This window comes from Mercenaria mercenaria, chromosome 7 (genome assembly GCF_021730395.1).
Source record: "Mercenaria mercenaria strain notata chromosome 7, MADL_Memer_1, whole genome shotgun sequence".
In the NCBI taxonomy this organism is placed as follows: domain Eukaryota; kingdom Metazoa; phylum Mollusca; class Bivalvia; order Venerida; family Veneridae; genus Mercenaria; species Mercenaria mercenaria.
In genome coordinates this window covers 14,394,657-14,408,913 of record NC_069367.1, presented here as the reverse complement: position 1 = coordinate 14,408,913, position 14,257 = coordinate 14,394,657, and the positions used below count along the sequence as shown (strand labels likewise).

Here is a 14,257-nt window from a genome sequence, read left to right as displayed (position 1 = left end):
ACAAAATGACCCCCCATGTCAGTCTAAGAAAATACAGAAACAATCATTTGTTTCTCTGTTCTTGTGTTGATTTCAAGGGAATATTGCACGGCTATCATAATGTTTAGTACTATATTACAAAATGTGTAGTCTATTTTTAAGATTTATGTCTATTCATTTGTCTTTATTTTGCACCTTTAAATTCATAATTACAACATCACCTGCTGTGTCTGTTGAAGGACACTTAAGTAGTTTCAGTCTCTGAAACAGATGATATATCGGAATCCGAGTTAAGCTCGATCATCACCGGTGTTGGGAGATCGTCGATAGCAATATCTAATTCCCAGCATTTCTGTTCAACTGACAGAACATGGTCAATACACCTAGACCAATCTAAAGATGAAACTATTTCACAAACCCTCCGTAATAAGGCCTTTATTAAAATAAACGATTAAACAATTTAACCTTACCATCCTCGAAAAGCAAGTATTTTAAGCCAAAGCCATATTCTTTGGGCCATGCATACTTTAACATCCATCTCGATAACTTATACCTCTTTACTATGTATTACATGTACATATACGTTCATACCCATTTTTAGCGAATCAACTGTCCTGCATAAATTAGTCACGGCTAAAAACAACGAGGGCGATCTATACTGAAACCAATATCCGTGACAAAATAGGTTTTGTAAACATCATAACATCATGTTTTATTGCGTTTTGTGAGCTATTTTGGTTTGAAATTGTGTAAATACGTATGACCTAGTAATTGAACTGGACTTAACTATAGTGGACGTAACTTGACCCCGATGGTTGACCTTTGTATTACAATACATAATGAGGCACAACCTATTATTGAAAAGGAGTGTACGTAAAACACGAGCTGCATGAGAAAGTGGAAATATGAATTTGTGTAATTATAAATTAGTGTATTGGAAAGTTTTAACTGATCAAATGTAAGTATACATACTTTGATACAGCACTGTAAACAAACTAATTCCATATAAATATACATGACTACCCTAATCACCCTTTATTTCTACAATGAAATAACCGATATGAATAATCAGCCGAAGGTCAACCATCGCGGTCAAGTTGCGACTACTATATAATATTAAAGAAAACCCTGATTTACCATGAAGTAAACATTGAATTAATAATAGACATTTTCCGATAGCGTATTCGTTATCGTATTCTTTTTATATGTAAAATATCTGGTTTGTAATTTATGACTCGGATCTATTGTCACAAATGCTTTGGCGACACGAAGCGTGAGTAAAGTATGAAATCAACAAAAATGGCAATTTCTGACCTCCTATGCCAAATTTATTTATTTATTTTGTTGGATTTAACGTCGCACCGACACAATTATAGGCCATAAATTATGGTGACCTTCCAGCTTTGATGGTTGAGGAAGACCCCAGGTGACCCTCCGTGCATTATTTCATCACGAGCGGGTACCTGGGTAAAACCAACGACCTTCCGTAAACCAGCTGGATGGCTTCCTCACATGAAGAATCCCAAGTGAGGCTCGCACCTACATCGATGAGAGGCAAGTGATTTGAAGTCAGCGACCTTAACCACTCGGCCACGGAGGATCCTTATAGCTTATATAAGGACATCTGACGCTTCTAATGTTAAACTTACTGTAATAAACTCTTCAATGTGTCAATATTTACAGAAAAACGAAAACCCGTCTACCTCGATAATGTATATTTTGACGCACAACACCAGCACTGGACGTTGCGTAACCCATTTTAAGCGTATACCCAGCGAGAATTTGATTGCGCGTTTACCACCCATGAGTGCCTTTGTTCAAAATGTAGAAAATTTTATTATATTCCTATATTATTTCTGTAAGACATCCGGCTTGTATTTCACAAGTAAATATTAACAAACAGAAAAAACCCGTATTGTACATTTTAAATTCCGTATTGTATCTTACCGTATTGTATGCTGCCGGACTACTGTCGTTAATATGCATAACCTGACACTGCACTGGAACAACTCAAAACCGTTCAGTATTCTTTCTTACAAGGACATTGCACTGGAACAGCTCAATACCTTCAGTATTCTTTCTTACAAGGACATTGCACTGGAAAAGCTCAATACCGTTCAGTATTTTTTCTTGCAAGGTCATGGCACTATGACAGTTTAATAAAGTTCATAATCTTTCTTGCAAATACATGGCATCGGAAAAGCTCAGTAACGTTCAGTATTATTTCTTACAAGGACATGGCACTGAGACAGCTCAATAACCTTCAGTATTCTTTCTTTCAAAGACATTGCGCTGGACCAGCTAAATACCGTTCAGTATTTTTCTTGCAAGGACATGACATTAGAAAAGCTAAATGACGTATCGTATTATTTCTTGCACGGGCAAGACATTAAAAAAGCTTAATAACGTTCATACATTTTTCTTGCAAGGACATGATATTTCAACAGCGCAGTTACGTTCAGAATTTTATCTTGCAAAAACATGCCACTGGAACAGCCCGATACCTTCAGTATTCTTTCTTATAAGGACATACACCAGAACAGCTCAGAAACGTTCGGTATTTTTTCTTACAAGGACTTGGTACCAGGAAAGATCAGAAACGTTCAGTATTATTTCTTACAAGGACATGACACTAGAACATCTCAATCACATTTCTGATTCGTTCTTGCAAGGACATGGCACTTGAACAGCTAAATAACGTTCAGTATTCTTTCGTACAAGGACATGGCACTGTTCGGTACTCTTTCATACAAGGGCATGGCACTGGAACAGCTCTATACCTTCAATATTCTTTCTTACAAGGACAGGCACTGGAACAGCTCAATAACTCAAGTATTCTTTCTTACAAGGACATGGTACTGGAACAGCTCAAAAACGTTCGGTATTCTTTCTTACAAGGACATGGTACTGGAACGGCTCAATAACTCAAGTATTCTTTCTTACATGGACATGGCACTGGAACAGCTCAATAACGTTCGGTATTCTTATTTGCAAAGGCATGGCTCTGGAAAAGCTCTGTAACGTTCAGAATTATTTCTTGCATGGACATGGCACAGAGACAGCTCAACAACCTTCAGTATTATTTCTTGCAAGGACATGGTACTGAGACAGCTCAGTAACGTTCAGTGTTCTTTCTTACAAGGATATGGCACTGGAACAGTTCAATAACGTTCAGTATTCTTTCTTACAAGGACAGGCACTGGAACAGCTCAATAACGTTCGGCATTCTTTCTTACAAGGACATGGCACTAGAACAGCTCAATAACGTTCGGTATTCTTTCTTACAAGGACATGGCACTGGAACAGTTCAATAACATTCAGTATTCTTTCTTACAAGGACATGGCACTGGAACAGCTCAATAACGTTCGGTATTCTTTCTTACAAGGACATGGCACTGGAACAGTTCAATAACATTCAGTATTCTTTCTTACAAGGACAGGCACTGGAACAGTTCAATAACATTCAGTATTCTTTCTTACAAGGGCAGGCACTGGAACAGTTCAATAACATTCAGTATTCTTTCTTACAAGGACATGGCACTGGAACAGTTCAATAACATTCAGTATTCTTTCTTACAAGGACATGGCACTGGAACAGCTCAATAACGTTCGGTATTCTTTCTTACAAGGACAGGCACTGGAACAGTTCAATAATGTACGGTATTCGTTCTTACAAGGACATGGCACTGGAACAGTTCAATAACATTCAGTATTCTTTCTTACAAGGACAGGCACTGGAACCGTTCAGTAACGTACAGTATTCTTTCTTACAAGGACATGGCACTGGAACAGCTCAATAACGTTCAGTATTCTTTCTTACAAGGACAGGCACTGGAACAGTTCAATAACATTCAGTATTCTTTCTTACAAGGACATGGCACTGGAACAGTTCAATAACATTCAGTATTCTTTCGTACAAGGACATGGCACTGGAACAGTTCAATAACATTCAGTATTCCTTCTTACAAGGACATGGCACTGGAACAGTTCAATAACATTCAGTATTCTTTCTTACAAGGACATGGCACTGGAACAGCTCAATAACGTTCGGTATTCTTATTTGCAAAGGCATGACTCTGGAAAAGCTCTGTAACGTTCAGAATTATTTCTTGCATGGACATGGCACAGAGACAGCTCAACAACCTTCAGTATTATTTCTTGCAAGGACATGGTACTGAGACAGCTCAGTAACGTTCAGTGTTCTTTCTTACAAGGATATGGCACTAGAACAGCTCGATAACCTTCAGTATTCTTTCTTGTAAGGTCGTGGCACAGAGACTGCTCAATAACCTTCAATATTCTTTCTTACAAGGATATGGCACTAGAACAGCTCAATAACCTTCAGTATTCTTTCTTACAAGGACAGGCACTGGAACAGCTCAATAACGTTCAGTATTCTTTCTTACAAGGACATTGCACTGGAACAACTCAATATCCTTCAATATTCGTTCTTGCAAGGACATGGCACAGAGACAGCTCAATAACGTTCAGTATTATTTCTTACATTGACATGGCACTGGAACAGCTCAGTAACATTCAGTATTCTTTCTTACAAGGACATGACACTTGAACAGCTCAATAACGTTCTGTGTTTTATATGCAAGGACATGGCATTAGAAAAGCTAAATAACGTTCAATAAACTTTCTTGCTATTGCAAGGCATTAGAAAAGGTATATAACTTTCATAATTTTTACTTGCAAGGCCGTGATATTTGAACAGCTCAATAACGTTTACTATTTTATCTTGAAAGGACATAACACTGTAACAGCTCAATACGTTTTTTTTTTTCTTGTAAGGACATGACTCTGGAACAGCTCAATACCGTTTAGTTTTCTTTGTTGCAAGAACATGGCCCTGGAACAGCTCAGTACCTCCAGTATTCTTTTTTACAAGGATATAACACTGGAACAGCTCAAAAACATTCAGTATTCTTATTCACTGGCAAATTTCAACGTACCTTTTATCAAAAGGAATGCTAATTTCGTTCTTTCCTCATAGCGTGACATTCATCTACTTCACTGGTAAATTTTACTGTACATTTTATAATCTAATATTTGTAGTCATAACATGGATAAATGAAAAAAGATCAACATGCCTTTTAAAAAAAACATTGATGACATCTAAATAAAATAACTGTAATTCGTCTGAGGCAGAGGCTAGGTTGTTTTTGCTTTATCCTCAAATACTTCCCGACTGTAGAGGATTCCTAGAAAGTCAATGATTATTACTAGATATCATTATGGCACTGAGCAGTACAAACTGTATAGCATATAAGGTGCATATAGATATCCCTGTGTGTTCTTAGCTACAAACTCTTAGAATATTAAATTTTCTGGTAGAGCTTCCTTTTCTTGAGTGACGAAGACAAAAGTAAAATACTATCGCCCTCGACTATTTGATAGTTCTACAATTATGGCGGAATTACAACGTCAAACTTTAAGCTGCATCACACGTGTTTTGAATATCATTTTGTTCATATTTCTACAGAAAGTGATTAAAAATCAAAGGAAAGAGCTATAATACTTTGATTTTATTTAGAATATAAAATGCAATTTGTTTAAAACGACTAGTAGCAATATATTATGCTTTATACCTCAAATTAAAGTACATACATGTACATTTATTACATAATTACCAAACTATTTTAATAGCTTGACAATACTTCTTGTTATAGCTGTGAGACCACGGAGGCCCCCTCAATAAGTCTATACTATATGATGACAGGTAATATTTCAATCATTTAGCACATTATTCTACAAGAAGCACATCCCTTGATATTAAAAAAAACCGGAGGAGATTACATGTAATTTTAAAAACATAACATTTGTATCAATTATTTACATACAAAACATACTGTCATACTCGTTAACAAGTATGACATGTATATAGTGAACAACATTAATCAGAAAAATAATTCAAACTATTCCTTAGTATGCATTTAATGAGAGCAAAAACAAATGTATATATAAGCCGTGCTATGGGAAAACCAACAAAGTGCGTTTGCGACCAGCATGGATTCAGACCAGCCTGCGCATCCGCGCAGTCTGGTCAGGATCCATGCTGTTCGCTAACAGTTTCTCTAAATGCAATAGGCATTGAAAAATGGACAGCATGGATCCTGACCAGACTGCGCGGATGAAATCTCTCATTACTCTATAGAACAAACTGGTAAGTATATGAAACCCTCTCGGCACGTAAAAAAAAATAGACCAGCTTTCAGACCCGCTTGAAGGTAAGAAATTATCAGTCATGTTTAAGAACCTTCTTGTAGGAATAAAAACACGTTTCCCACCAGACGGCGGTTGTTACGGTCCATATATCTTTCGACCAAATAACTAGCGGTGAATTATGGATAAATTAGCACAGTCCCTTTTTTAAACTTGCTCCTGTTTTACAGCTTCTGAAGACTCTTTGTTGTCTTTTGTTTTAAACACACCTTCCGTAGCAACTGACTTTCCGAACATCATTTTATTTTTGTCGTCTGCTGAACTTTCTGTACCAGGTTTCACAATAACTGTGGTTTGTCGTTTAGAGTATCGAATTTGCTTTCAGACGATGATTTTCCACCAAATACACGTTGGGTTTTGTTAGGTGGTGAGCCAAACAATGACTGAGAGTTTTGCTGGAACTCCGAAGCTTTTGCTGCAAACGAAGTGGTCTGTTGTTTCTGTGGAGAACTGAATGAAACACCCCTGTACCCACTTTCTGTTGCATGTTCTGCGCCTGGCCAAAGGACTTTGGTTTACCACAGAAAATGCTATGGTTTGCACTAAACACATTTTGATTTGATGTCACACTTTGCTGTTTGCTAAATGCTGACAAGCCAAATAGGTTTGAGCCTTGTTGCGTTTGAATTTGTGATGATCCCCATAACGAATCATTTTGCTGGAGTGGTTGACCAAAAACTGACTGCTGCTGTTGTCCTGTATTTGTGCCAAAACTATTCCCCTGAGCGAAAGGTCCCGACTGCTGCCCAGCATCAAATCCACTTCCCATTTGCCCTCCACCAAAGCCAAAACTACCTCTCTTTGTCAAAGGGAATTGCTGTTGTGTAGAACCAAATCCTGTTTCTTGTTGTACAAAGGGAAATGTGCTACCCTGAACATTGCTTTCCGCCTGTTGCGGAGCACCAAACCCAAATGCCTGATGTTGTCCAAAATGTCCTTGCTGATTACCACCGAAAAGCCCGGATCCTGTTTGGTTCTGTGGTGCGGCCCCAAGTGAAAATCCTGTATTTTGTTGTTCGCCGAACAGACTAGCTTGCTGGCCAACTTTCGTATGTTTTGTCCCGAAAAGACCCGGATGTGTCACAACATCAGCTTCTGTGTCCCACTTAAAAGTCAACAGAAACAGCTCCTCTGCACAGCAATTATTCCTCTGTCCACCAAACACGATAAACTTGGACTGCTTTACTTCTTTTTTACATTCAAATCCACAAATTGTCATTTGCCCTTGAACAATAAATCCTCGTTTTTGAAGGTCAATAGTAAGAGCTGAAAGGACAGTTGGGTTAACTTCGAAAGGAACTTTTACTATAGCCTCTATAGAAAGGTAATACGGTTGTTGAAAAGAAGCCCAGTGTATTATTCTACATTCGTGCTCGCAACATTTTTCCTCATCTGTGGTCTGTAAAGCTTGTTTTATTCTCAGAGTAAGGTTCGTTTTATGGAACAATGACTCAGCAGGAATTATATCGAGTATGACAGCCATTGCGTCATTGTAATCTCGGATCGACTTCCGGTATTTGTCCATTTTACTGATGACAACAATTGGCTGAAATTTTTCTAATGCTCGGGTAAGACTTTTCAGACCCAGAGTTTTTGAATCTCTATACAGCAACTCGATCTCTTTAGCTGAATATCGACTTGTACTATCACCAAATAAGCGAGCGAAAAAGCCAAAAAAAGAACGCCTACAGTTTCACTTGTTTCTTGAAGCGGTAGCTCGTCGTATTGCAAGAAATGCAAAATTGCTTTGAATGTGAGATCGTAAGCTTCTACGAAATATCTGCAATCTTTGTCTTTATATAAATTTTTTAAGGAAGTTGTCCGGTAAACATCGCCGCCAAAGAACTTTCCTCGTCTTTTGTCAGAGTTGACAACAACGTACGATAATGCGTTCAGGACACACTTAGGTCCACCACTCCAGGGAACTGAAATGAACATGATGTTTAAATGAAACATTAATTTTAAAAAGTACATCGTGATGATTCCAGCAAACATGTTTACTCCTCAAAAGTGAGTCAAGCAGTGAGAAAAAAAGATTTTTTTTATATATGCACATACAGTCGAACTTCATTTGCTCGAACTCGACGAGACCGGCAATATTTGTTCGAGGTATTGGCAACCAGAGCAGTCAAAGAATATACACAAAGATGTTTTTCTGGAATCTGACGATGAGTTCGAACGAAGGACAGTGTTTGAATTATCAGAGTTCGAGCAAACGAAGTTCGACTTATTGTAGGATTTGTAAGTATAGCAGAAAGGGCGTTTCAGAATATTCAATTCTTGCGTAACAGTATAAGCTATTGTGCCTATGGGTCATTTGTAGGGTATTCCAAAGAGTCTGAAATGCGGATCACACTGAACGTTTTACTGCTGATAAAAAACACCTATCCTGACAAAGTGTTGCTTTTTTGTAAAATGATAATTTAACTATTAGTGAACTTTAAACAACCGTAGGTTGTAACATATACCTATTTGTTCAATCAAACACAATGTAAAGAGGGCGTCCGTGGCCTCTCTTTGAATCGCTTGCCCCTCCCTAACCGCTGTGGGTTCGGTAACTCACTTGTTGCATTTATTCATGTGGAGAAGTCATTTCGTTTTGCGCATATATGAATGATTTTTGAAAATGTATGTTATGGTGTTCACTGACATTCAATAGCATTTATATGTTAATATAGATTAAAACAAATATCAAGAAAATCAAATGGTCGAGTTTTTTTCTTATATTTCTAAATTAAAATAGAGTGTAATCCGAATTAGCATACTTTTTCTGCCATGTTCTATTCTATACCAAATAGTTGGGGTTTTTTAAACGTTGTGCCTCAGTTCTCAATATTCATTTGAAATGTAAGCAGCCAATTTGGACTATTTTACATGTTAACATGTGTTATTTGTTTCAATGAAGAAATTTACATTTATAAAACTTTTTAACTGATATTTTTTATTCAAGCATGTTATATCATGTGATTAGAACTAGCACAAAGTTAGCATTACATGATCCAGTGATAGTAAGTAGACATCAACGGGAATACCCCAAAATGACTTTAGGTTGAACAGACGCGTTCTTGGATGGGCGTCTGAAAAAGTTAGGTATTTGGCAAAGTAGGTGATATTTTGTAAATAAGATTATTACTTTTCATTTAAAGTTTAGTGGTCTGCTCAAAAATATGTAAATACGATTTGTTATTCATTTTCAGGGGAAATAAGCAAGATGCTACTCTTACTAATACATAAACAGCTGTTAATGCAGATAGTGTGTATCGTCAAATTCACAAATTATTGATTTAGGCCATATCGAATTGGATCTGTGTTTAAAGTGTCATTTCATAAACAAATGAAAGAAACATTTCTGAAAAAAGTGTGAAACTACTGGCCAGTTATATACATTACAGAATTACTAGATCTACATTTAGTTGAAAAACAGAATTTCATTATTTCAAAAGCTAGTAGGTAGGTTTGGACGCTAAACTTAGATCTAATTAGCTAAATAATTTCAGCGTCAGAGATGTTTATATATGCTGTTACGGATCTCTGAGCTGAAACGAATCCCGTATTGAAACCAAACCAGAAAATGTGCCAGAAGTCTGTCACGCTGTAATTTATTCACATGAAACGCAATGGACTCAACTTTTACTTTAAAATATATCTTATCCATTTTTTTTTTTATCTGACATAAAATAATTTATGCAACATAATCTGAACATATGTTATTGGACAGGTCTATCAAGACTATTGGAGAGGTTTATAAAGATCTCTCCATAGTGTTGGCTTTCAAACTAGGAGGATTTAGACTACTCTACTAATTTTACGACGTTAGATTTCACTTTCTAACGCAAATTACGGTGAGCCAGTCTGAAATGGCCCAATGTGCTTGCGCATAAGTAAGTTTTGAAATCCTCAATGACGAAAATAATTGTTCGTTTAAAATAAAGAAATATAGTGTAATATTATTGTTACAAATGTTGGAAACGGTTCAGATATTAACAAAATAATATATAGATTTAACAATTCTTAGTTCGCAGTATCCAAAGATATGTATGTGAATTGAATCACGTTAAAAATGTCTTTCGTTTAATTAAATGAATTTATTGTTTAACCATACTCCCCGCAGCGATTAATTCCCCTTACGGTACTTTTTAATGAACGCAAGGGAAGGTAAACGCTGTGAGGAGCTTGTTGTTTAACTGGCGGGTTCGTTTGCCCCTTTCGGAAGATCTGACGGAAATTTTCTTCCGAGCTTCGATAGTCGGAGATGTTAATCACGTGATCAAAACAAGGCGACAATTCGACATATAAACCTTACAAACTGAGTAATAAACTAGGATAAATAAAATGTTTAGAATTTCTATTTCAAAAAGCACATTAACAATAAAAATCTCTGAAAAAAATACATTTAAAAAAAAAAGAACGATATATTTTTTTCACTTCCGGCAGACGTCCGTTCGAATGGGATTTTCTTCTAAGCTTTCTAATGCTTCTCGGAAGCTATTCTCTGAGGCCCAAACGAAGGGGCAGTTTACAAACAAGCCTGTCAGGTGAGGTTCTCGTAAAAGTGATAAAATGCATATTTGGCAGTTTTTACCAGGGCCAAGTTCAGTGTACAATTATTGCAGTGGTAGCTTTTGAACATTTTAAATGAAATTCAGTAGGTAGAAAATGCTTGGGCCTGCAGTCCACGGATTGGCAGAGGTAAATCATAACCTGAAGATGACTTATTGACTTTGAGGTCATTAGGTCATGGTTACAGTGACTATGACCCCTGACAATAGGAAACTGTTTTTCGTCTATAGCACAACCTATCATATAACCAGAGAAATAGATACCAATTGTTATCTATTTCTCTGATGTAGCTTTAAAAGGAGCAACCCTGGACCTCTCCTACGTTTCTTTTTTGAAAGAAGCCTACATGTACACACATGTTTCAAATAGTTACTGCTGTCTTCAATATTTTATCCGCCATTGCAGTTGTCACCAGATCAGGATACTCTTCATTTTGAAAGCAGATCTATATTTAAGCGGTATAGAATCGTTACTTATTGACCTTTTCTGTGAATTTAAATCATATATATGTTTTTCATGAACTTGGTTGAAAATGCTTATATTTATAATTCAATTCAATTCATAAACATGCAAAATGTTGATCTTGATTTCCAAAGATAACCACATGCTCTGAACTTCGCATGACGTCATCAGTTTCTCACAAGAGGCTGTACGAGATGTTGCGAATCAACCAAATGAGGTCACGCCATAACTTAATGGATGCAACCATCAGAAAATAAAAATAGCGTCAGTTTAGTTTGTAAACAGACTACGGGAGGCAACGACTTACATGTACCATCGCAACAATATGCGTTTATAACCAACTAATACTTTATGAAATACTGACGGATCGTTAAGCCATAATATCATAATCATGACACAACTTGGTATCAAAGTTTACATACAATCGATCAAGTGTTTACATGCTAAGGTAAGATTATATAGAAAAACATAAAACAAATATATTTAAACTAACCTCCGAGTCCATCCTTTCATTTCACAAATGGCGGATAATCTTTTAAAAAGTACATACGAGCTGCATGGTATAACAAAGTTCAAGGTTAGTCTATATTTAGATATTACATAACAGTGCCGTAGATAGTATATCCTTTCGGCCCCCATAGCAGCCTAATGCGTACCATAAAAATGAGGGGGGAGGGGGCGTGCTTTTTAGATTTTTCTAGAAACTATAATGTCTTTTTTATTTAATATGTCTTATTTTTCTACAGAATTTACTATGAAGTATAAACTTTCACTAATATTGCCACCATATTCGTATGTATACAGTGATCTGAGTTATTCATCTGAATCATTTACATGATATATTGCATTATATTGCGCAATAAATCACAGGTGTGATGTGCATTTTAGATGAAAATGAATCACCTTGTATCCAATACTGTATATTCTTGTTATCGCTAACTGTAAATAAGACAATGCATTTCAGGCTAATCAGGGATGATTATTCTTCAGAAAGACAAATTAGTTTTAGAGGTTGTTCGTTTTGGTAACTAACAAACTCACTTTTAAAAAATCAATTAATTTCGGCGCTATAACAAAGATTGCTATCACGGTCTGCATTATGCGGCTTAGATTCTTAGATTCTGAAAACCGATGTGTTTTGTAGATTATACATTGTATATCGATCACTTACACTACGGCACTACGGTTAATTCAATTATAAGTGCCATAGTGGACCGATGCGTTTAACAAAAAGCTTACAAGTATAGACATCATTTATGTTTTTAACATACAATGGAGATGACAACTATATTGTATCGACTGTTTTACATAAAACTTACTAACCACAGCATAAAAATGTAGTATATTTAAGGGATTGTCTTCTTTGTTCAATTGAGAAATAAACTAATTTTCACCAAGAACCTGCATTACTCGACTAGGGAAATAGGTAACCCCGTTTTTCTGGTACGCAAAAGTCGTCTCTGGTAGCCCTTAGCAAAATAGTAGAGAAAAGATAGTCTTAAGGCTGCTCTGGTAGCGCATCGGTATATGACAGCGGCAGTCGAAAGGACATGAAGATAAAACGGTTGATTTCAGTGTGTATGTTTTGCCCTTAGCCCAATGGCCGTGTCCTACTCCCAACACCCTTTATTTTTGCAAAAAAAAAAAGAACAAATGAAGATGAAAATGCATATATATTAAAGCAAACTTTAAGGAGAAACGTAAGTATTCGTGGCAAAACTGCAGTAAGTTCACGGCAAAGAGAACATTGCTTTTTTTTACTTCGTTTATCATTTTTTTCATTTAAAAAAAAAACGTATACAGCATATGAAAGGTCCGGGAAGCATGATGTGTACCTTATCATATAATTGCAGACGATATAAACAAAATACAGCTGAATCAGATCCTGTGTTGTCAGGGCTGGATAACGGACGGATGTTTTCTGTGAATATGTGCAGGGTAAACCTAGACGAACCAAGCAGAGATGCTGCGTGTGGGGTAGGTAAGGTAGGGGGTCTTCATCTCCCGGCGCATTGAATTTTTGGGCCTGCTTTTCTCATACTGGCTCAGTTATGCTTTATATTAGCTCTACCTGGTTCATATGATGTGCGCAACTGATCTAATACAGTGTGTATTATTGTAAAGTTTAGTCATAATACATATTACAAAGATAGTCATGTAAATTCATAGTTTATCACACCGCTCATGCTTAATGACAGGGATCGTGACAGTGCTGGAACAGCCCCGGATATTTTGAAGAATATAACTATTTTTCGCATAGAGTCCTGAGTAACTTTCCTTGGAAAGTGTGTGATTTTAAAATGTTTATTATCTATTTCGTAGATTTTCCTTGAATTATTTTGATACAACGATAAATAACAAACTGATGATGAATTATGCTAGACTTAGAATGTTGAAAAGTCAGAGTTCTTTGAATTGCAACAACTTTAAATCAACAGTAACAGTAGATATATATTTATGTTTCAAAATATTTGCGTCACTGAAACATTGCGTCATTCTATGATATATATTTTATTGTGCAACTACCAAGACCCGCGCAGTGTTAGGGTATCTGCATCTAAACTCGTGAAGATGAAATGGCATATTCGAATACGTGCAAAGCTGTTACTAGTATTATCGTTATTTATTTGTTTATTTGTTTATTTAACATCCTCTACAATGTGAAAATTGCATTAAGGATATACTAGTTTTTTGTTGTTATCGTTTTTGAAATCTACGTCAAAGTTGAATTTAATGCATGATTTCTGCATCCGCATTTTGACAGTTTTTTTATATAAAATTTCAATGTATCTACGCACACATTGCAAATATTTCAAGTTTTCTCACCCGAAACGTTATTTATTTTCTAGTTAACGTAAACCGCAAACGCGAATTCAAACCGCGTAAATTGCTCAATTAGTACTCAATGTACAGATCAGCTCACGCGGAAAACCCATTCTACTCGATCCTCGGAGGATGGCCAAAACGAGTACCAAGGCTCCGACTCGAAGTTTCTTCGAGTCAGCCATTTTCCATCAAGGAATTTCGC

General features: G+C 36.4%; 1 protein-coding gene across 1 annotated transcript; it reads right to left on the bottom strand.

The window, feature by feature from the left end:
- Positions 1–5,495: 5,495 nt before the first annotated feature.
- Positions 5,496–11,800, bottom strand: LOC128558774 (uncharacterized). Its single transcript, XM_053548988.1, has 2 exons — positions 11,723–11,800; positions 5,496–8,132 (listed from the first exon to the last, which is right to left on the bottom strand). Exon 2 carries the CDS (start codon positions 7,730–7,732, stop codon positions 6,509–6,511), a length of 1,224 nt encoding a protein of 407 aa, XP_053404963.1. The 5' UTR covers positions 7,733–8,132; positions 11,723–11,800; the 3' UTR covers positions 5,496–6,508.
- Positions 11,801–14,257: the final 2,457 nt, after the last annotated feature.